We start from the raw sequence: 21529 nt of genomic DNA, 5'->3' as shown, positions 1-21529 counted from the left end.
TCATGTGTTTCATAGCTATATTATACACAGAATATATTGAAGAAGTTTGGTTGCAATTAAAATTAAATAATATGTTGTTAGATTAGAACTTTTAATCATTTTTACATAATTTAAAAGAGAGAGGAATTGTTTATATTTAAAAAATAAAATGAAATTTAAATTTCGAAATAAACGCTCAAAATATAAATATTTAAAAAAATTATTATTGCACACATTGAATTTTATATTTTATGCATACAGTAAGCAGATATTTAATGGAATAAATTTATAAATTTTTTGATATATATAAGCACTACAATAACTATATAAATAGCTAAAAAATTCTCTAAAAATAAAAATTATTAGTATGTTGTATTTGACTCAAAAATTTATATAAATATTTCAATTAAAGAAAGAATAGATGAAAGATAAATTAAGATTAGAGAAATCATACATGTGAGAGATGTAAAATAGAATAAGAGTACAGGGAATCTTTTCATAAAACAAATTCATAGAACGTCATTGTTATATAATATATACACGCATAACGCGACCCACTTTTTCAATCTTATACATTTCTTGGAGCAAACTGCTTTCTTAGATTTGCTTATATAGATCTCGTTCGTATTATCCTCAGGAAAATGTGATAAACACATACATGATTTCTTACAAATAAATTTATTAATAAATATATAACGGGACCAGAAAAAGAGAGAGTGATCCGAGGCACAGATTCCTCAAGTCGTCCGAGTAAAACACGCGAACTAGATCGAAAGACTCTTCCTCTGCTATTCCAATGTTTCCTTTCCTGTTCTTGGCAGCAGAAACGACAAGAGACCGCAGGCTAAACAACGATTAGAGAGTTTAGGGTTTAAATAGACAAATTAATATTAGTATCATTAAGTACTTAAATAAAACTGGTACTTAGATTATAAAAAATGGAAAAAACTTGAATAATTTTTATAAAATTAAATTCTTATAGAAATTAAAAATTCTTATAGAAGAAATTTGAAAGTTCGAGCTTATATTAGAATTGGGAAAAGTTTTACCGAACAGAAACGCGGCGAATAAGGCGATGGGAACTACACAGGCTAAATCAATCAAATAACCGAACATCAGGTTGCCGACCAGAGCGCCCAATCGGCCCATCGTCAGCGACAAAGCAGCTGCCATTACTCTGAAAAAGAATAATGCCGGATTATTAAATCTTTTCGTTAATTGGAAATAACGATAGCTTCTAATTCGCCCACCTGAGATTCGTCGGAAACATGTCGACGATCACGCAATAAACTAAAGAGATCCCAAGAGACGTGAGAGCTTCGAACACGCACGAGAGCACCAGATTCTGCATCGAGTTCACCACGTAGTAAAAACCCACCGTCACCGCGCCGGAAATCAGCAATGATATGACTGAAATAGACGTTTTGTTTAAAAATTAGAGAAATTCCAAATTATTAAAATCCTAATTATTCTATACAACAAATATGTAATATCTAATATTAATTCTAAAAATAATTAAATAGTTGTATAATAAATGTTTAAAAAATTTTCAGGGATTATTTTACCTGAGAAATCAAGCAATTTTTACGGAATTTTGTTGAAAATTCTTTAAAACATTTATTTTTGGAAAATTGCATCTAAAAATTCTGTAACTTTACTCCGATTTCTGAATAAAACTGTCTGAAAGATCAGAAAATTTTTTAGCAAGATTTGAGTAGACAATGAAAAATTAAAATTTGCTCGAATGTTGAAAGAATCGTAGCTTTCATTTCTTAACTTCGTTTTTAATTTCAAAGCTGTTCCGAGCTCGCATAGTTTGTCACTCACTCAAGAAGAACTTGGCTCCTAGTTTGTGCACGAAGATGGGCAGAATGATGGAGCCGGGAATGCACGCCAAGCCGATGTACACGGTATGCAGATAGACGGAAGGTGCGATTTGCGTGTCGCAACCGTAAGGATCAAAGATGGTCCCATTGTCCATCAAAGTGGATACTATGCACACCGATGTAGTCTCGTCTGGTTGTGTGTGCTCAAAGTGTTCAAATCTATCGAGAGAGTGCAACATAAAAATGACAAATTGGCATCAGAATATTAAATAAATAAAGAAATAATTCGAGACGAATCAAAATAGCACCTTTTATATTTTGAGATTTTGAGATAATCATACACATATCTTTTTTCTTGTAATTTTATATAAAAAATTTTTTTGGTTCAAGAAAATCAATCTGATGAAGAGATTACCTGGTGAACAATTCCGGGAACCAGACCATCAGAGTGTAATAGCTGCTGGTGAGTCCGAATTGAATGGCACAGGCGACTAACGTGTTCCGCAAATAAGGTGGCTTGCAAAGTGCACTCGTTAGATCTTGTATTTCCGTAAAGAGGACCTTCAGGTCCTTCCGCTTGTGCAGCTTTAGTGATCTGGTGCTTTTATCCTGGTGCTTCGTCTTCTCTTGTAGACATTTCACCTGAAGCAAGAAAAGAGAAAGAAGATTCGTTAAATATTTCATGAAACTATCTTATTTATTTAACAGTCTCTCTCTTAATATTCATTAAATATATTTGATTAAAATATTTAATATTGTTACGCTGTAATTACTTGTGTAACGGCCCGGAGTAAGAAATTTAGACGCATACTAATATCTTGATTATCATTTCTTGAATTATGAAGGCATAAGAGAGTTTATAATCACATCTGAGGACTTTATCTAAAGATTTATTCTACCTAAAATAGAGAAAATATTTATTATTTTTATTATAAAGTTAAGAATCAAGATACTATTACCGGATAGGTGTCAGGATCGGCACCGGTGTTTCGCGAGTAGATCCACTTGAACACCTCGAGAGCCGCGTCAGTCTCGCCGCACTCCAGCAGGAACTTGGGGCTCTCCGGAAAGGCGAAGAGCCACAAGCCGAGCATGAGCGACGGCAGGGCGCAAAGCGCAACGAAGAGATTCCAGGACTTGAAATGAAACATCTCGCTCTCATACGTGATGAAATCCATAGGGATGATTAACCAAGCGATCACTAGAAAACGATTCAACCATCTTCGGAGAGAGCTTAACGAAAAGATTAACGGAAGAAGTAAGTTACTTACGCGGTAGGACTATCACGCCGACCGTCCAGAACATCTCCATCCAGCAGAGAACGCGTTCGCGGTACTTCGTGGGTTGAAATTCCCCGAGATATGGAAAGCAAATGCCCATGGCCCCGGTCACGCTGCGTGATAATCGAAACTTCGTGTTAATATTTAGATACATCATATGTCTGTCAAAATATCTCTTTTACAAATATGTCAGAATGCGTAAGATCTTGATTTAGATTTTCTAATAACACATGTTCTAATGACAAATTTTCTGATAAATTTAAAAATAATTTTTCCTTCGTGAAAATATTATCAAAGTCCTTATATATTCAAAGTAATAACCTTTTTAAATTAATATTCTTCAATAGAAGATCTTAAAGATTGAAACAAATGGCTATCGTCGAAAAAAATTGACTCGAAATCAAAATAAAGTGAGAGTGACCCTGCGAATACTAACGCGAAGCCGTTGAAGAACCGGAAGACTAGGAATATCCAAAAGTACTGGACGAACGAAGACACAACGCCCACGATGCCGTCCATCAATAATGTAGCAATTAGCACAATCTTCCTGCCCTTTGTGTCAGCCAGGCATCCCCATATATATGAGCCGATTACCATACCTGCCAAAGTATATCTCAATCTATAGATGAATTTTATCTAATACAATAGATTCTCTTTTAAATGGAATCAATGTATTATCACCGATAAGTGATTTTACTGTAGCGCTGTAAACAGCGAAATCTCACTAAGAAGAGTCAATTAGTGATAGTGGCTGATTTTTCGGTTCTTACTGCCACCAATCAGCGAAACATAAGACGAAGGAGCAACCTGCGAGTGCTTTCACTGAAGATCAATGAAATGCTTGCTGATCTTCGGTAAAATCTCATGTTGCTCTACTTCGATCAGTAATACTTTTATCGATTCAGTTTAAGAAAGTGACATCCAAATACCGACCTAGCATAGGAGAAGCGGTTAGCCAACCCTTCGCAGTGGAGTCCATCTGCAGATCGCACTGCGCCGCCGGAAGCACAAACGAGAGTATCGTCACGCCGATTGCCGTGTCCATGTAGATCAGGCCACAGATGGCCAGCAGCATGTAGTGAAATCTTCCAAAACCTGACGCACATGTTGCATTTAATAAGACTGACGATTAATGTATCGCGATCGATTTCGGGATTTTCTGGTATTTTTACATTTTTCTTCTTTGCTTGGAAATTTTTTTCATTCTATAAAATGTATTATTATATTAATATTTTTGAATTTTTAGATTGATAAATATTAATAAAATTCTGATATAAATTATGATATAAATACGATATAAATAAAATGGGTGAGCACGAGTCTTTAAAATCTTCAACGAAATTCTTGCCTGTTACGGTAATTGCGTGCTCGAAGTCGGCACCTCCGTCTGCCAGGAAGTCGAGTCCTGCAATAGAGAAGTAAAAGACGTATGTCATAAATAATTTAAATTAATGTAAATTAATGTAAATAAAATAATAAAACATAAGTAAATTAACTAAATTAACTAACATTTTAAGAAAAAGTTTCTGCACACAAAAGTCTTGTCAAGCGATTACCGTCTTTGCATGAGACTTTGACGACATGATTATCAATAATAAATCAATCATTTCTAATTTCTTTTTAATTCTTCGAATAACTCAGAGTTATCTCGAAATGAGCAGTCTCTTAAAAACACCGGAAAAACTCACCCATGATCGCCGCTCAAATCGCTGGACGTCCTGAAGGTACTCGCGCGCCGGAGGTTCTCCTTCGGGGATGTGCCGTCGCAGTGCCGTCGCTTCCTGGTGCTGCTGCTGCAATTGCCGCGGTATTGTTCCTGATGAAGCTCTGCGTTCATTGGTAAATGCAAGGTGGTATCCTGCCGGCGTCGCTGCCGTGAATTCCACCCTCCTCCCGTTCGTTTCCTATCCTCGTAATACGAGAATCCGCGCCGATCGAGGATAACTTGTGAACTGGAACCCTCGATTTCTGCAAAGAGGAAGAAGGAAGGTATCGGCTTCGAGTAGCCCTTACTCTCGCGATCGCAATCGAGCGAATGATCATAGACCATGGATCGCGGAGCGCACCTTGACTTCCGGAGCAAGCCTGAGGCTGGCTCCAGATAAGATATCATCCACCTTCGCGAAAAGAGGGGCTTCGGGAATCTTCGGCTTTTCCCAAAATAATAAATCGTGACAAAAAAAAATTGCGACTCAACCGTATGCAAAGAGAATCAATAATAAATAAAAGAAGAAGAGAGAGATAAAAGATGCGATGAGAAAAATTTTGACAACTCCGATATAAGTTTAAAAAAAAGTTAAAAAAAAACAGTTTAAAAAAAAAAAAAAGGATCAAACGTATAAATTTATGTTTCTAATTTATTTCTTTTTCCACACATTTTCTTTTTGAGTTTATCAATAATGTGTATATCGTTCAATATTATTTGAAAAGCACGCATATCTTTAATTTGTATTTGTATAAGTTGAAGAGAATTTATACATATAAGAATTGAAATCTCGTATTTGAATAAATATCTCGTAGCCAGAGGGGCTCGTTTATGCTGACCTCTCTTTTCCTTCTAACTTTTCTTTTTCTATTTTTTCTTTCGTCCAACATTAATTAATGAAATACATTTTTGTTCTATTTCTTTTTTTTCTCTGTTATTTTGCACGATATTTTCGTTGATTCTTGGCGCGACTGTTACGTAACAAACATACGTAACGAAATGTCTAATGTAAAATGATTGTTATATTTATGACGCAAACTCGTACACGCTTAATTTATGATCTGACTACGCGGAAGTCAGTTTGTTTGATTGTCATTATTCGTCGTAATTTCACGCGAAATTGTGTCGTACATGTGACATGTGCTCGTTACGTCATCAATTTATTCGAGCCTTAACCGTGATAAGAAAACGAGATATCACGCCTTCCGCAGCATCAATTTTTTTTAAATGATCACATATATTAGTCATTGATATATCTGTTATTTATCATTATAAATTAGTTTGCGACTATATAATTTTTTTCGCAATATTTGATGCGGAAATTAATTATTTATTTATTTTTATACATTAATAATTAATTATTTTATCGTCATTGTATTAATGAATCGTATATCTAAAAGTGATTCTTAAAGGCATCAAATATATATATATAGAACATGGAAGATAACGATCTGTATGCCGAAGAATATATCTCAAGATCACAGAGGTGATTTGACCAAGTTATTGATAAATCGAGAATAATCAATTACTTTCTAAATCTCCATTGACAATTTTGTAAAATTAGAGATAAGAGAACTCTCGAGAATTTCTACGGAATCATCAGGATCATACGTCGAAGTTATCCGCGAAATTTTACAGAGCGTCACGCTCCTCGAACGTGACACATCGATGACTTACAATACTCGTAATAAAATAAAACTCGTTTCATGACGTTTGAGAAAAAAATATCACCCGGCTTAAAACCGTGGCATATGAGAGGCGCGAGATCTTCGCTCCCTAGTTTCCTACGCGTTATTTGTTTGTCGCGCGTTTCTCTCCTCTTGACAAACAGCAGATTTATTATCTGTGACAATCGGTGGTTGTGGTGGCCGATAGGAAGTGTTCGAACGGCGTTCTACTTATACATTCATTCTCGCCTACCTATACGCGATTGATCTCGAATTGTCGGAATTTTCCATGATAAGGTGCGATACACGAAAACAACGGTCATCTACTCGTAATAGATATGAAATAATTGCGTTTTTTCCACATATAAGACGTGGGTCAGTTCAACGTGCAATTTCTATCATATATTCATAAGCGATAACGCGCTTGCATGTTTGGCCGCATAAGATTTTATTTGCTGATTCGCAAAAAAAATAATTTTCTTTACAAGCGCACTTAAAAATTGGCGGATAAAGTTTCTATTTTGAATCGAGAAACATTAATCATCGTCTCCTTATCGCATCGAATCGAGTGCTATTCAGATTTTCTGATTACCACGCTGTATCTTTTAACTCTTAACTAGAGTCGGTATTTTTTCATTTTATTTTGAATCTTCGTCGAGAAAATATCGAGAAACGATCTTTCTAGTTTCTCCAATTCTCCAATACAATTCTTTTAAAAATATCCAGGGAAAAAAGTCCATAAATTCATCCATCGTTCTCATTTGTTCAAATTCCGTTTTTCCTTAAAAAAAAAAAAAAAAAGTTTATTACAAGAGAATTAAAATATAGATTTTATATATAATTACGTATATGTATATTTGATTATATATGAATTCTTCTTTCTCGGGTAATATCTTGCGTTATGTTCTTAGGTCTTAATGGGATGAGATATTAAAATTTTTCACTTATGAGACGTTACGTATGAAATGAGAGAATAAAATTTTAAAAGATATGTGTAAAAAGAAATTATTTTTTCGGTATCGGAAATATATTAGAATTAGTTTTGTGATCTGATTTTAATGCTTGATAATAGAACAGAAATTTTACTCTAATCAATCGATCGATCCCTATGACATCTGATGTTGACAATCACACTTTACAAACACATTGACGGCCACGTGCGACGTATTCGATTGCGATCGCGTGTAGGAAGAGAACCAAAAATAAATGATATCGACGTAGATGCATGCTGTGATTACGATCATTCGATGACGCACTGTTTAAATTTAAACCGATAGCGACAATTCCCGTCATTCGGGGGGAACAATTGATTAATCGTATTATCTACTAATTACGCGGTGACGTAATTAATCGTCGGGAAAGCACAACGCACAATCGTGATACGTCGTCGAAAGAAAAAGAGAGAGGGAGGAAGCGAGGCAAGATTATCCGATCGTTCGCATCGCGAGGATTAATCCTTCGTAATACGATTGTTATCTACAATAAAGATTGCTCTTCTCTGATTATCATTTCATTATCATATCGGTAAGTCGTTGTATTTCTTTCAACACTTGATCCTTTGGATATTTACGGTAAATATTGTCTGAAATTAAATATTGTCGTAAAAAATTGTCTGCTATTTTAAACACAATTCTTTTAGCAGTTTGGTAATTTTTATTGTACTCTATTTCTGCTCTATATGTATATAAAAATTATTATTACAGACAATCTTGGACTTTTTTTTATTAAATATTTGATTTAATACTTGTATATGTCTATGTGTGTGCGTTTAATAAATGTTATAATAAAACAATTTACTATTATAATTGCAATATGAAAAAACTGGTAGATTATTATACATATTCTAAATAGAGAGAGAGAGAGAGAGAGAGAGAGAATTTTATTATATATACATACTTTCCCTCTTTAAATTTATTAAGGTTTATAAAAACTCAAACACGCGCGCGTAGTATGCTTGTCAATTATCGCAGATTTGTAAACTAATGTTTTAATTGTTTTAAAATTTGAAGAATATAAATAGGTTTCTATTTTCGAATTCGATGTTACATAATTGAAATATCAATAAATAAGCGAACACAGAAAGGCATTTCTCACCCTCGTTACAAATATCACGCCGAAGAGAACGTAAGAGCGTTGACCTTGAAATACGGAACCACGGAACCGCTCTTCGGAATCTCCTCGTCGACGAGCCTGTCCTTTCATGGGTGACAGCGCGGCCTCGGGCACTTCACCACTTTTGGCGGCCGCGACCCTAACTGCTTTGAGTACGAGCGCGATATTTGGGCGAATATAGGCCAATAGCAAGGAAACGCGCAGGGTCGACGATGGATTCTTCAGCGCCACGATAGAATCCTCCTCTAAGGAATCGACGAATCGAATTGTCGTAAATATCAAGCTGAAAAATTAATTGTTTCTTTCATTAGTTTTGTTTTAAATAAAATTAGTTTCTCTTTAAAAAGAAGATAGAAAAACTCTCCAGATAAGGAAAAAGTTACAAAGTTTTATTATTGATTAATTGTCCGAGAGAGGAACAAATTGAAAATATAATTTCTGTCTCATTTGAAAAAATATACATAATATAATAGATAGAATAGAAGAGAAAGTTATGTACATATATTTCTATATATATGATACAATTGGCGATGAGTAAAATAAAGAAATCCTCGTGAAATCGTTAGTATCTTCCAAATTGAAAGTAAATAAAAATAAATAAATATATAAAAATATCTGATTTAGTTTTTTAAAAAATTCCTTAAAAATTTCCTATTCAATTGTATCTTATCTAATCAAATTATATATATGTATCAATAATTGATCATTGTGTCATTGTTTAGATAAACAAGCAATGTTTAGCGATCTTGATTAAAGATTACCTGGATAAAAATTGAAAATAATTCCATTGCGAAGAGGATATGTTAGGAATAACGTTCCTTAAGTAGCTTTAACATCTGTATCTAATAGTTCGTAACTTAAATATCATCGTTGCATCTTTAAAAAAATTATAAAAACGTATGCAGGATTGTCACTTATCCTAAAATGTATAGAAAGAATTAGTAAAAAAATTAATTATTTTTTATTATAATAAAATTATTCCGACTAATAAAAATACATCAAAAAACTGCGTTCAGTTTCCAACTTTATTACGCAGATAAAATCTCAACGATCTTTTGTGTACTTTCATGTAAAAATATCATTATGACTTAAAAATACAACTCCTTCGTTACCAAATAAATGTATGCAATTTATTGTGCTCACTTCTGAAAAAGCCCGTCCTTTCGCGCCGGCCCTGTAATAGCGATTGACGAGTAATGAGACACCGGGGATGCCTTAATTAGAACAAGGTACGAAAGAAAACTATTAATTGCGACTCTATTGTGTTGCCGGCCAAAATGACATGGCAGATATATTAGTGATACATGCATGCGCTCCGTAAATTTTGTTGACGTTTTGACAAACTCTTCTTCTATCTTCGACGATATTTCATCTCGCGGAACGTCCAAATCTCTATCGAAATTTCCATCAATATACAATACTTTTCTCTCGATGACATAATTTTCAAGCAAACACACACAAAGCACACAATTAAAATCTTTTAAAAATTATTGTTTATGAAGTAACATTTTCAATCCTGGCATGTTTCTGTCTCAGACCTTTAAAACCGTTGATATTACAACACGGTGACGACAATGAATATCGATTTCTCGTGTGTACTTTAAAAGCGCGTGGAAAATAGTGCGAAGAGCTCTCCTGACTTGTAGACGTAATTTCCTGCGAGGAAATTGTATCCTGCGATCGTCGGCGTTCTTTCAAAAGACCGGAAGATGGGCGGCTTCAATCAGCTTCTATCCCTCCGTCCTTCGAGAAGAAATAATCTTGCAGCTTATTATGTCTGAAACATTGCGGATAGATTTTAGACGTTCTGTAAATTAAATAGAAATTGAAAAATTCAAGAGCATAATTTAAAATGTGTGTATGTATATTTAAGAAAGCAAAATCTTTATCCACACAAATGAATTTTAGCTTTTACAAACATCGTTATCTTATTATTTATCACATTATATAGCCATCGATGTGATCTTTTTTCTGTTTGTAAGAACCACATGCATTTTTATGCGATTACAAACAAAATTACATAAGCTTAAAGAAATATGACTATTAATTTTTTTAAATTGAGTTTTTTCAAAAAGGAGACTTTTTGTAAATGTATAAAAAAAATTGTATCTCTTATCTTTGTAAGAGAAAAATGAGACGAATTGCAGTAGTTGCGCTCATGTTGCACATTTTTCAAATATCTTTTTTGTGTCCACTAAAAGTAAATGGAAAAAAAAAAGTTTTTTTAAAAGCTACCAAGATTTGTGTCTTGGTTTAATTTTGTAGCAGCGATTAACATTCTAAGAGAAGATCCAGAATATTGAGATACTGTTAAGGCATCTTCATCTTCATCCGCGATATCTAACATGAAGCGGCCGCGAAGACCTACAAAGCGCCGAGCTTTCGTTGCGTGAATAGCCTTGGTCGAAGCTGCGTATTAAGCGATAAACTGTATCGATCGCGTTGTCCCCATAAAACTCTTTCCCATTTGTGTGTCTCTTTTCATTTTCCTTTCCGTAATTTATTTATCTAACGGGGTGAAGAGAAAGAAAAATAGTGAAACGAATGGACCCCCGTATTTACTCCATTTCAGACGTATTTACGCGGTAATCGGATTGCGTTCCGAGAGAGATGTTCCTACTTTATTGGACATCGTGTAAACCTCCTATTACGAGAAAAATTGCAACGGCGAAGAATCTTTCGATTTTTGTTGTCACAAGCAGAACGTTCGCTTCTTTAGATAGACAAATTCCACAAAATCATTTCCGGGTATACGATTTGTTTCAAGTTAGTCTACATATTTGTTCCTGAAATCAAATTGATAGTATCAATTTTATTATTATATATCATATTATAAAATATATTCTTTAATATATAATATACATATATAATAATGTTTACAATATATATATTCTGTAATATTAATTATTAGTATATAATTATAATATATTATATTATGTATAAGATTTCGAAGACAAGCTGTGCTAATCTATATACGAGAGGCTCAGTCAAGAACGCAAACCGTGTCGCGAGTGCCTGTTCGAGATTGCGCGGGCATTTCTCGAGCTTTCGTGCTTGCTCGGCGATCAGTCGTCCCTTGTCCGTCCACGTCCGCGCCAGTCGATCGCGATGTGGTCCAGCGGACTCGCAAACAATTCGTTGTATTTTTGCCAAAATATCATTAATCTAGAACGATTTAGATCGAAAGTCTTTCGTGCTACTTTATTATTTGAATTATATACGGAGTGCGCAATAAAAAATTGTTGAATTGCCTTCTTAAAAAAAAAAAAAAAAAAAAAAAAAACTAATGTAATTTAGATATGTAATGGTATACTATATAATAATACTAATTTTAATTATATAATCTATGCTAAAAAATTAAAATAAAATTTTAATTGTGATTTTAAGATTAATTTATAATTTACGACTTGATAGACAATAAATAAGAAATTAAAAATCAGTTACGCTTAAATTATACATAATTATACAATTAAACTGCGGAATTAAACCATGAAATTTAGCACATTATATATTTTTTGCTTGATTGTCTTTAATTATAGGTTTTTTAAGACGCTTTTTAATTACTTACTTTTAATTACAAATATAAATTCAAGCGTATATGATTAATAACAAAAATATATCTTACAGTTGACATTTATAATGACATTTGTACGTGAGAGAGAAAGAATATGAAACTTTCCGTTGAATCATCTTCTTGAAGGATAATGTGTCCCGACACTATCGAGTGCCCCGTCGTTGTATCGTTCATCCTGTATCGCTTAAGATAAGAGTCGGATCATGGTGGACAAATTGCACGAATACGAGGGATTCGCGGGTAGAATTCACGGTGCTCGCGAAGCCATCAAAGAACGATGGAGTGCGTGGAAGGAATGGAAAAACGGTCTGAATCTGGATCAAGGTCTAGATGGACTGAGGCATCATCTACGGGGGCCGCCCAAGCTGGAGCGTACGTTGGAGGACTATTCTCATATCTACAGGTGAACAAAATTCGATATATACTTCAACAGAGAATATTCAATATAAATATAAAATCAATGTATAATATTATAATTCTATTGTATTTTTATGTATATCAATGTAATCTAACGCATATTAATTTCTAAATATTCTAATAATAAAAAGAGACAGAGAGAGATTGATTTTTAAAACGTGTAAAAAATATTTTGATGTTAATATTTATATAGTAACATTTGGAAATAATACAAATATTCAACTGCATTTCATTTAATGTGTTTTTTTTAACGATAGTTTCGGAAATAAAAAAAAAGAATTCTATCTACGCGATGTAAATCAACGATTTAAATAATATGGCAGAGCTTTACGGATTATTTTTCTAATAATCTCAGAAGGAAGACCCGTGCCGAGCTGGTACGAATTTCGGCGGCCGTGATGGGGATCGAGTTCTCATACGCGGCGGAAACCGCCTTCGTTTCGCCGACGTTGTTGAAGATCGGTGTCGATCACCAACATATGACGCTGGTGTGGGCGCTGAGTCCTCTCGTAGGTTTTTTCGTGACGCCTATCCTCGGCAGTATAAGCGACCGCTGTAAACTCAAGCACGGCAGGAGGCGACCCTTCATTCTCCTTCTGGCCCTCGGGGTTTTCATAGGCAAGTCGCAGGCTTACCATGTTCCATGATACGGTACAGAAGATTATATATGTATGCTCTAAAATAAATACTATTACTTACTATTACTTACAGGCCTGATTCTAGTGCCAAACGGTGAACACATTGGCTACGTGTTCGGCGATACGCCGTCTCGTACGAACGAAACGATTCCCCTCGGACATCGCACAACGGCAAAGTTAGCCAAAGAGGAAGCGTCTGAATCTATTGAAAGGGCTTCCTCGCACTCCTGGGGTATCCTCTTCACGATTCTCGGCACGGTGCTACTCGACTTTGACGCTGACGCTTGTCAGAGCCCCGCGAGAGCTTATCTCCTCGATGTCACTATACCTGGTAATATATATACGGATATAATTTCTACAAACTTGATTAGATGCGAATCTATAATTAAAAGCAAATATAATTTTCTTCCTTTAAAATATACAGATACGAATGGCATAATTTAATTATTGTATATTTAGTGAGACAATTTTATTTGTCTCAATCTCATTTTTTAAAGTGTTTTTAAAAAGTTATATCTCTTAAGCTTTTTATTCAAATCAAACTATTGTATATAATCTTTCTTCGCCCATCTTTTAATAAATACAAACTTTTTTAAAATTTAGATTTAATTGTATTAACATTTAAAATCTGTCCAGAGGATCACGCTAGGGGCTTAAGCACGTTCACCATAATGGCGGGTTTAGGAGGTTTCATGGGCTATGGTTTGGGCGGCATCAATTGGGACGCTACTTCGCTCGGCGTTATGCTGGGCGGGCACGTGCAAGTGACCTTCACTCTAATCACGATTATCTTCATCATTTGTGTCGTATGCACGATTACCAGCTTTAAGGAGATCCCACTCGAGGTACTCGAGAGAGATCAGTACAGGCAGGCGGAAGAATCGAAGGTGGATTTTAATTTTACGTAGTATTTTATCCTCGCTTTTTCATTTCGCTTTCAAGATACGTAAAGTTCCGAGATATAATTTCTTCCATGTTTATGTAAGACATCGGAAGAAATCCAAGGGACGGAGAACAAGCGAGACGAGCGCGAGAAGATCATCCACGACGAGACAAAGACGTACGGTGCCCTTGATGTTGAACGTGAGATAGAAGCACCGAAGACGGAAGTAAGTTTATAAATCATTATCCAAATATATATATATATATATTTGCCTTAATATTTTTACTCCATTCATAAATGAATTATCAATCAAGGAATTTTCCCTCGATCCGCAACTCTCCGATCGTCCTGAAGATTCAGTTTTCAGAGATAGTCACGTCAACTACGGCTTCGAGGGTGAAACAAATCCCAGAGCAACCTTAAAGGAGTATCTGCTGTCAATCGTCTACATGCCACACAGTCTCCGTTTGGTATAAATCAGATATTTAAAAAATAATCTTCATCCTTCGCTCTTCTTCTCTTCTTTAATTATGTATTTCACATTATATATAAAAAAATTACATTTTTCTTTATATAATTAGAGAAGATATATCGTTTTCCAATTCTTTTTATCAAGCAAGTATTTAATCAAAAGATCTCAAGGATCTTTCTGAAACTGATCTATTTTGGAGATTTTACTCGTGATTCATTGCAAGCTCTCGGCCGCCAGGTGTGTTTGACGAATCTGTTTTGCTGGATGGCACATGTGTGTTATTCCCTATACTTCACGGATTTCGTGGGCGAGGCAGTATACGGCGGAAATCCGCGAGCGCCCGCGGACACCAACGAACGAGAGCTCTACGAGGAGGGAGTGCGATTCGGATGCTGGGGAATGTCTATGTATTCGTTGTCCTGTTCGTGCTACTCGCTTATCATTGAGCGGCTGATTCAGCGTTTCCGCGCACGTAAGGTATACGCGCCAAAGATCTGCTTAATCAAAATCAGTATCGAGATGATAGCTCTACATTCAAAAAATACACAATATTTCCATATGTTGTAAAGTAAATAATGTTTCTATATCTAGGTCTACATTTACGGGTTGCTCTTCTATAGCGTCGGCATGCTTCTGATGGCTCTGATGAAACACCAGGTCGGCGTCATCCTCTTCTCGTGGACCGCCGGCGTCATGTATTCCACGCTGTTCACCATGCCGTATCTATTGGTTGCGCATTATCACACGTCCTCGACTTTCGTCCTCACGAGCGACGAGGGCGACGCAATTTCTAGCGGTTTCGTACGCGGATTGGGAACCGACGTCGCCATAGTCTCCTCCATGGTGTTTCTTGCGCAATTCTTACTATCTTGTTGCCTAGGTACGATCGTCAACCTCACTGGCTCCACTGCGGCGGTAGTGTATGTGGCCAGTTTTCTGGCGATGTGCGGCGCAGCCTCGGCTACACGGATCATGTACCTAGATTTATGAATCTCGGTTCGTCGATCGAGACTTTGGACGTTAAGCTTAATCGTATTGTCTTTGCCAATTATATTTTACTAACAAATTGTTAATTATTATCATACGAAACAGCCAAGTGTTTCAAATATTATTATTGCATTACTATTGTATTGTTTCAAATATTACTATTGTATTTTAATTGTCTAAGCGTTTAGTTCCTTATAACTTAATTAATTAACGGACGGAATTAAAAGGACGGATGTGCATACAACATGTATAACATATAACAAATAAACTATCGATCAATGTACAAATTTTACGTGCGAAGATTATTGATACACTTATCCAGAATATCCTTTCTGATCCTTGGATAATCTGCATTCTGTTTCAGTACTTCATTGCATGCGTCGATAGCTTCGGCGTAAGACTTCGCTTTCAGGCAGCAATAGGCCAGTTTATAACCGACTGATAGTTTCGTTTTGCCACCGCATTTCCAGGCTTGGGCGTATCTCGCTGCTGCTTCTCGATAATTCTGATCTTTCTCGGCAATGTAGCCTACAAATTACATCCAACCCACGATTTATTTTGGACAATTAGAAATATGGTTTAATAATAATCTTTATTTTATAATTTTCGAAAGTATATATCTTATAGTTTTAATTTGTCTTAACCTGACAGCTCGTGAGCTCGCACGCAGGTGGCATTGTGCTGTAGCACCCGCTTCAGCAGTTCATTCGCCAGCTCGTATTTACTGGATTGCACGTAGATGTCCGCCAACTGCAGCCAGCAACGTTCCAGATACTCGGCGTCCTCGAATGTCCAGACATTCTTGCTGACGCGCTTTAGATGATTACGGGCGCGCGGCGTTTGCTTCAGCAGGATATGAGCAGTTGCCATGCCGAGCGCGGGTCCTACGTGATCCCGCAAAGTCTCCTGACTGGCCAAAGCAGTGCAATCCTGCAGGGCCTTCTCGATGTTGGACTTTTGCTTAGTAGCGAGCAGAAAGAAGTTGCTGAGGAGCTTGTGCGTCAGTTCCTCATGAGGACTTCCTTTGGGGTTCAATTCCTAGAATAATATATTTGAAAAGATTTGAGAGTAGAATATTTAGACACAATAAGCTTTTGAGAGTTAAAATTAATCAAAACCTGAAGCAATCGATAGGCCGTTCTCAAAGCCATCGTCCTCGAATCCTGATATTCCGCATCCTCGTCATTGAATGCTTCGTTCGACAGTGTGGTATCGTCATCGGGATCTAGACAGATCTCGATCATGTTATAGATTGCTTGCTGGCCCCATTCCGGGTCGCGTCGCGCAAAATTGAAGTTGCGAAGAGCAGTGTTTAACTTGCCCGTTCGCCAATCCAGCAATCCAGCGCAGTAGTAAAATCCAGCTTCCATATTGCCGACACCCATTGCGGTCTGAGCTCGTTGCAGCCACTCGTCGAGATCGTCCATAGCACCTACGACAATAATCAATTTCTGTTAATTGTCTGTCGAAAATACTCAACAAGCGAGCATGTAAGATTTTAAAAAAGTTTAGGAAACCTGTTCTGCGCGACACCTCTATCAATCTCGCCAAGGCGGTCCAATAGGTGGGTTGACGCATTAGCAGTTGTCGAAAGTGGAACGCCGCACTCTCAAAGTCTACTTTCCGGAACGCGAGGTCCGCCATCATCACAGACGCGGCCTCGTTGTTAGGATCGGCGTTCAACAAGATGGAGCAGTTTTGTGCGCACCGGTCTAAATCGTTCATCTGATATAAATTCATATTCATTTATATTAATATTTTTTTTAGGGATTGAGACGCTAATTTCTAATACTCAAGATATTTTTTAGGATCTAACAAAATGTCATTTACTTAATCACCTGCATATATAGCTTCGCCAAAGAGAGTAGAGCATTCATGTCCGTATGTTTGTAAGTTAGCGCCTCCTTGTAATACACGATGGCTTCATCGTAATTGCGCAAACTAGACGCATAGTCGGCCATCATCAGACAGATATTCGCTAGTGCGTGTTTCTGATCCGTGACGTCCGGCGAAATGGTAAGTCGCTGAATGTACCTGTGTTGATTTTCCTTGGCTTCCTTCAAGGTAAGTAACGCGCCCTTAATGTTGCCCGATTTCTCGCGCACCTTCGCGAGCAATAGCAACTCCTGTCTTCGCGTCTCCAAACTTAGCATATCAGAATCGTTTCGCTTATCTAAATAAATATAAAATTACAGTAAAGATACTTTTATTAAGTTATATAACACACAGCGTTAATCAATTTTTATATTTAACAAATATAAGAGAAATTTATATTAAATTAATTTTATATTAAATTTACATTAAAATGTATGTTGTATGTTTTGGCTAAATAGATCTAGATTATTAATTATTAATATATCAATATTATTAATAGCGTTATAATTATTATGAGTTAATTTGTTTATTTTAAATGTCAATTTTAAATAATTACCTTGCAACTCTTGCACCAAGGTCGCTTCTGCCTTGTCGTATTGTTTCATCTTCATGTACAACTTAGCCAAATCTAATTTCAAGGTGGCACAATTGTCGTGTTTTACTATGTCCTTGTAATAATTGATTGCCTTCGTGTACTGATGCGCTTTGACAAGTGCCCTGCCCATTTTATTCGCAATGTCCACCTTGTCGACCGGATTCTGTGAGAGTGCCTGCTCGTACGCTTCTATCGCTCTCTCGGGCTCTTGTATGGACATGTAAGCGTTACCCAACATGCTGTACGTTTTCGGTCCAGGGCAATGTTCCACCAATTCTCTAAAAAGCATATATCAACGATAGCAATCTTATCTTATAAATATAAATTTAATATATATATATATATATATATTAAAAATAATGCTACATATAGAAATCAAAGTTTTTGTACCTGAAACATTTCGCGAATGCCTGACGATCCTTTCTGTAGTTTAAATTGATCTCAGCCAGTTTAGTGTGCGCCTGTAAATAATACGGTTGCCCCGGATGAATATTTTGCAAACAATTGACAGCGTTCTCCAGTTCTCCCATGTCCAAGTAGATATCGGCGATGCTGATAGTGACTCTTCCTAACTCGGTAGTGCCGGCGAGATTTGTTTTTGCCTCCTCGACGAGGGCCAACGCCTCGGCAAACCGTCTCGCCTTGCTGTACGCCGCAATCAATTCCAGATACAACGTCGCTCGATCCGAAGCGGACATATCGGATTTCCTGTTAACGTCGCCGGTCAAGTTAGCCAGCGACATAGCTGTCTGACAGCTCTTAACGCAATTCTCCAGGTCGCCGGCTTGTCGTTGTACCATACCGATGATTAGATGGTAGACCGGCTCATCCCGGATCTTAAAATTATAACTCAGACCGACTTCTAGACTCTGCGAGGCGAGATGGTATTTGCCCTGATACGCTAGGATCTGAGCCATTGTGAGATGCGCTTGCGCATTGGACGGTTCCACCGTATCCAATAATCTCCTCAGCAAAGTCAATGCGCCTTCGTAATCGCTACTCTGCATTTTGGCCTTGCTGAGCAATAATAAAGCTACACTAGAACCTGGACATGCCTCGACTAGCTGTTCTAGTAAGCAAATGCTCGGTTCCTTTTCCATTGCATTAACCTGTTTAAAAAGTTTAATAAAATTAGGTGAAAAGAAGATCAACATAGCCGACTTCTTTAAGCGAAGTCATTACCTCGTCGCCCATCGGCGACTTGTTCAATGAATACATCAACCGTTGCTTTGCAATCTCGAGACATAAATCCGGTTTAAGCTCGCTGAGATACTCGTAGCCGTAGACGAGACCCTCGCAATTCTTCAATAAGACATTCGCTGCCGCATCGAGATAGCCGAGCGCTTTAATGCTGTCTTCATTGGAGGCAATTTTCGCAGACATAAATAGTAGCCGCACATTCGTCGAATGCGGTTGTATCTCCATCAAAATTTCTATCTGTAAAATATGACATACCCTTCAATATGATAACCTTCTAACATTTATTTGATCAATGTTATCTATCTCTTATATCTAAATAAAAAAAATTTTATTTTTAAATATATTCATTTACCTGTTGACGCGCTTGCTCCAGATCTTCCGCGGATCCCTCTAACAATTGACAGTGAGCCAGTCCCATGAGTGCTACAAAAGAGGACTGATCCGCACGAATGGCGTTTTTGTACCAGCGCTCGGCGTCTTTAACGTTGCCCAGCGCGACATGTATATTGCCCAACTCCGCCATTAGCTCCGCGTTGCTCGATGACGTCGCATGTAACATCTTCTCGGTTATTCGCGCCAGCTCCGAAAGAATTCCGTGATCTTGGAATGCGATGCCAGAAAACAAGCGTAGGTTTTTGATTAATAAGAACTCGTTCTTCGGTTCAGCGAGCAGCAAGTTGCGCATAAATAACTGCAACTGCGGCAAAGCTTCGCTGGGATTGCCGTCTCTGCAGAGAGCCACAACTGAGCTCGTCTTGATGGCATCCAGATTGTTTGACTCGATCGATAGCACTCGGTTTACCATCTCTAGCACCTGTTCCCAATCCTTCGCGGCTAACAGACACTTCATCTTTTCTACAAGTGGCAGCGGCAGCTTGGGATAACGTACGATCAGAGAATTCAATATCGCGATGACATCAGAGTACTCCCCGGCATGTTGTCTCATCTTCGCGGAACCCAACAACGCGCTCAAGTTTCTCGGCTCTTCCTTTAAGATCAAATCGAAGAAGCTCCCTGCCTTCGAAGTATCCGCGCTAAATCTCAAACTGGTTTCTAGCCATCCCTTGACGAGCAGTACATTGATATTCGTAGGTTTCATCTTGTATGCTCGGTCTGCATACTCTTTCGCTTTGTCCGTACGGCGAGCGAGAAATAATACAGACGCTGCTAGATACAGTGCAACGCAGGAAGCTTTCCTGCGCTCATCTCGTATTCTGTTTTCCATCTGCGTCACAGTGCTACGCTCCGCGTTGACCAGCGTTACGTTTTGCACGAGCAATACTGGCAATGTAAAGTCTGCATAGTTTAGCAAGCTCGAACTTTCCTTGATGGCTTCGTGATTCTTGCCGACAAGAACATATGCCAGACAGAGTAGAAGCCTCAATCGTTCGCTACCCGGATAAGCATCGTGCGCCTGCTTAGCGCTAGCCAGCATGCTGTTGTAGTAATGCTGACGACAATGCCACTCAATCAAAGCTATATATTCTGTTTCTTCCATTATTTCTGTGTTTTATATCCTTTTTATAATTCTTAAATCTTTATATTAATTCTGAAATAAAATATGTATGTTACAATACAGATAGATAAAATAATTCTCCTGCTTTCTAAACTATTGTATACATTTAAATATAAAAATTTCGAATATATAAATTGTTTTAAAGGGATTTTTAAAAATCTTACGTTATTGTCAATTTCCCTTCTAATTTTTAAAATTCCTGACATCTTAAATCCATAGTAAATCTTGAAGAATCCTAGATCTTGAATATTCAGATTCCTAAATAATTTTTGAACATATAATTGGATTGGACAGTTTAAAGTTTTGAAAGCCTTGCATTGAATCATTAGAAATTGAAACCTTCAGGATTTGGTGTAACTCGTTTATAACAACAGAATCCAAATTTATTGAACCGATAAATCGAAAACCCATCGAAGTCCTATCGGGGATGTGAGGTACACCGATAATCACCGATAATGCGTTTCTTAAGTAGTCCTCAATAAGTGTCGTTGAAGTATTACATTATTTGTTGCTTGTTTCACGCAACCGGCCACTTGTTAAATGCAACGATTCCCATTTATCTTTTCGGCTATTTCCGCGGCTTTACATATCGCTAAAGTATATTGATATAATAATGCAGAAAATCGAGACAAAAAATAATTAGAGGTTAAGTTGTCTGTTGACAATAGTCGTTGCTGTAGTAACCGCTACAAGTATTGCAAAGATCTGCATTACCAGCAGTCCTTCGAATTTAGCAAAAACCAAAAATTATTTTTTATTATTATTATTATTCTTATTACATAATTGGATAAAGCATATATAAG

The 21529-nt window shown here is 36.8% G+C and overlaps 3 protein-coding genes across 7 annotated transcripts; 1 reads left to right on the top strand and 2 right to left on the bottom strand.

The window, feature by feature from the left end:
• Positions 1 to 641: 641 nt before the first annotated feature.
• Positions 642 to 5310, bottom strand: LOC138945164 (synaptic vesicle glycoprotein 2B). Of its 2 annotated transcripts, XM_070316461.1 has the most exons (12): positions 5152 to 5310; positions 4774 to 5053; positions 4434 to 4490; positions 4019 to 4180; positions 3522 to 3684; positions 3077 to 3198; positions 2765 to 3006; positions 2221 to 2447; positions 1807 to 2024; positions 1230 to 1389; positions 1029 to 1156; positions 642 to 823 (listed from the first exon to the last, which is right to left on the bottom strand). In XM_070316461.1, the coding sequence occupies exons 2-12, from the start codon at positions 4775 to 4777 to the stop codon at positions 768 to 770; spliced, it is 1539 nt and encodes a 512-aa protein (XP_070172562.1). In that variant the 5' UTR covers positions 4778 to 5053; positions 5152 to 5310; the 3' UTR covers positions 642 to 767. The 2 variants fall into 2 exon arrangements, with proteins under 2 accessions (XP_070172562.1, XP_070172561.1); XM_070316460.1 differs by lacking the exon at positions 5152 to 5310 and having other exon boundaries at positions 4774 to 5138.
• A 131-nt stretch (positions 5311 to 5441) lies between these two features.
• LOC138945162 (tetratricopeptide repeat protein 21B) lies at positions 5442 to 21371 on the bottom strand. 3 transcript variants are annotated; one of them, XM_070316454.1, is made up of 16 exons: positions 20891 to 21371; positions 19563 to 20759; positions 19193 to 19447; positions 18401 to 19119; positions 17972 to 18288; positions 17379 to 17713; positions 17058 to 17265; positions 16659 to 16972; positions 16185 to 16578; positions 13270 to 16068; positions 12195 to 13162; positions 11132 to 11355; positions 9713 to 10346; positions 9331 to 9488; positions 8552 to 8852; positions 5442 to 7238 (listed from the first exon to the last, which is right to left on the bottom strand). In XM_070316454.1, exons 2-10 carry the CDS (start codon positions 20706 to 20708, stop codon positions 15830 to 15832), a joined length of 3927 nt encoding a protein of 1308 aa, XP_070172555.1. In that variant the 5' UTR covers positions 20709 to 20759; positions 20891 to 21371; the 3' UTR covers positions 5442 to 7238; positions 8552 to 8852; positions 9331 to 9488; positions 9713 to 10346; positions 11132 to 11355; positions 12195 to 13162; positions 13270 to 15829. The 3 variants fall into 3 exon arrangements, with proteins under 3 accessions (XP_070172555.1, XP_070172557.1, XP_070172558.1); XM_070316456.1 differs by lacking the exon at positions 5442 to 7238 and having other exon boundaries at positions 8551 to 8852; XM_070316457.1 differs by lacking the exons at positions 5442 to 7238; positions 8552 to 8852; positions 9331 to 9488 and having other exon boundaries at positions 9533 to 9743; positions 10108 to 10346.
• Positions 11592 to 15814, top strand: Lovit (loss of visual transmission). 2 transcript variants are annotated; one of them, XM_070316458.1, is made up of 9 exons: positions 11592 to 11706; positions 12197 to 12546; positions 12916 to 13178; positions 13272 to 13529; positions 13835 to 14085; positions 14185 to 14307; positions 14396 to 14551; positions 14791 to 15030; positions 15145 to 15814. In XM_070316458.1, exons 2-9 carry the CDS (start codon positions 12347 to 12349, stop codon positions 15541 to 15543), a joined length of 1890 nt encoding a protein of 629 aa, XP_070172559.1. In that variant the 5' UTR covers positions 11592 to 11706; positions 12197 to 12346; the 3' UTR covers positions 15544 to 15814. The 2 variants fall into 2 exon arrangements, with proteins under 2 accessions (XP_070172559.1, XP_070172560.1); XM_070316459.1 differs by having other exon boundaries at positions 11592 to 11709.
• Positions 21372 to 21529: the final 158 nt, after the last annotated feature.

Source organism: Polyergus mexicanus, unplaced genomic scaffold (assembly GCF_030449975.1).
Source record: "Polyergus mexicanus isolate NDT 795.1 unplaced genomic scaffold, iyPolMexi1.0 SCAF_3, whole genome shotgun sequence".
Classification (NCBI taxonomy): domain Eukaryota; kingdom Metazoa; phylum Arthropoda; class Insecta; order Hymenoptera; family Formicidae; genus Polyergus; species Polyergus mexicanus.
The sequence above is the reverse complement of the archived record's forward strand: the minus strand, read 5'-3'. Positions and strand labels throughout refer to the sequence as shown.

Coding starts and splice junctions, on each gene's coding strand:
- LOC138945164 (XM_070316461.1), bottom strand. Junction 3,685..4,018: donor AACCGCTTCTCCTATGCTAG/GTCGGTATTTGG, acceptor ATACTTTGGCAG/GTATGGTAATCGGCTCATAT. Junction 2,448..2,764: donor CCGATCCTGACACCTATCCG/GTAATAGTATCT, acceptor TTCTTGCTTCAG/GTGAAATGTCTACAAGAGAA.
- Lovit (XM_070316458.1), top strand. CDS start 12,347: ATGGTGGACAAATTGCACGAATACGAGGGATTCGCGGGTAGAATTCAC. Junction 13,530..13,834: donor CCTCGATGTCACTATACCTG/GTAATATATATA, acceptor AAATCTGTCCAG/AGGATCACGCTAGGGGCTTA. Junction 14,308..14,395: donor TAGAAGCACCGAAGACGGAA/GTAAGTTTATAA, acceptor TTATCAATCAAG/GAATTTTCCCTCGATCCGCA.
- LOC138945162 (XM_070316454.1), bottom strand. CDS start 20,708: ATGGAAGAAACAGAATATATAGCTTTGATTGAGTGGCATTGTCGTCAG. Junction 19,448..19,562: donor TGGAGCAAGCGCGTCAACAG/GTAAATGAATAT, acceptor CATATTTTACAG/ATAGAAATTTTGATGGAGAT. Junction 16,579..16,658: donor CGGCCTATCGATTGCTTCAG/GTTTTGATTAAT, acceptor ATATTATTCTAG/GAATTGAACCCCAAAGGAAG.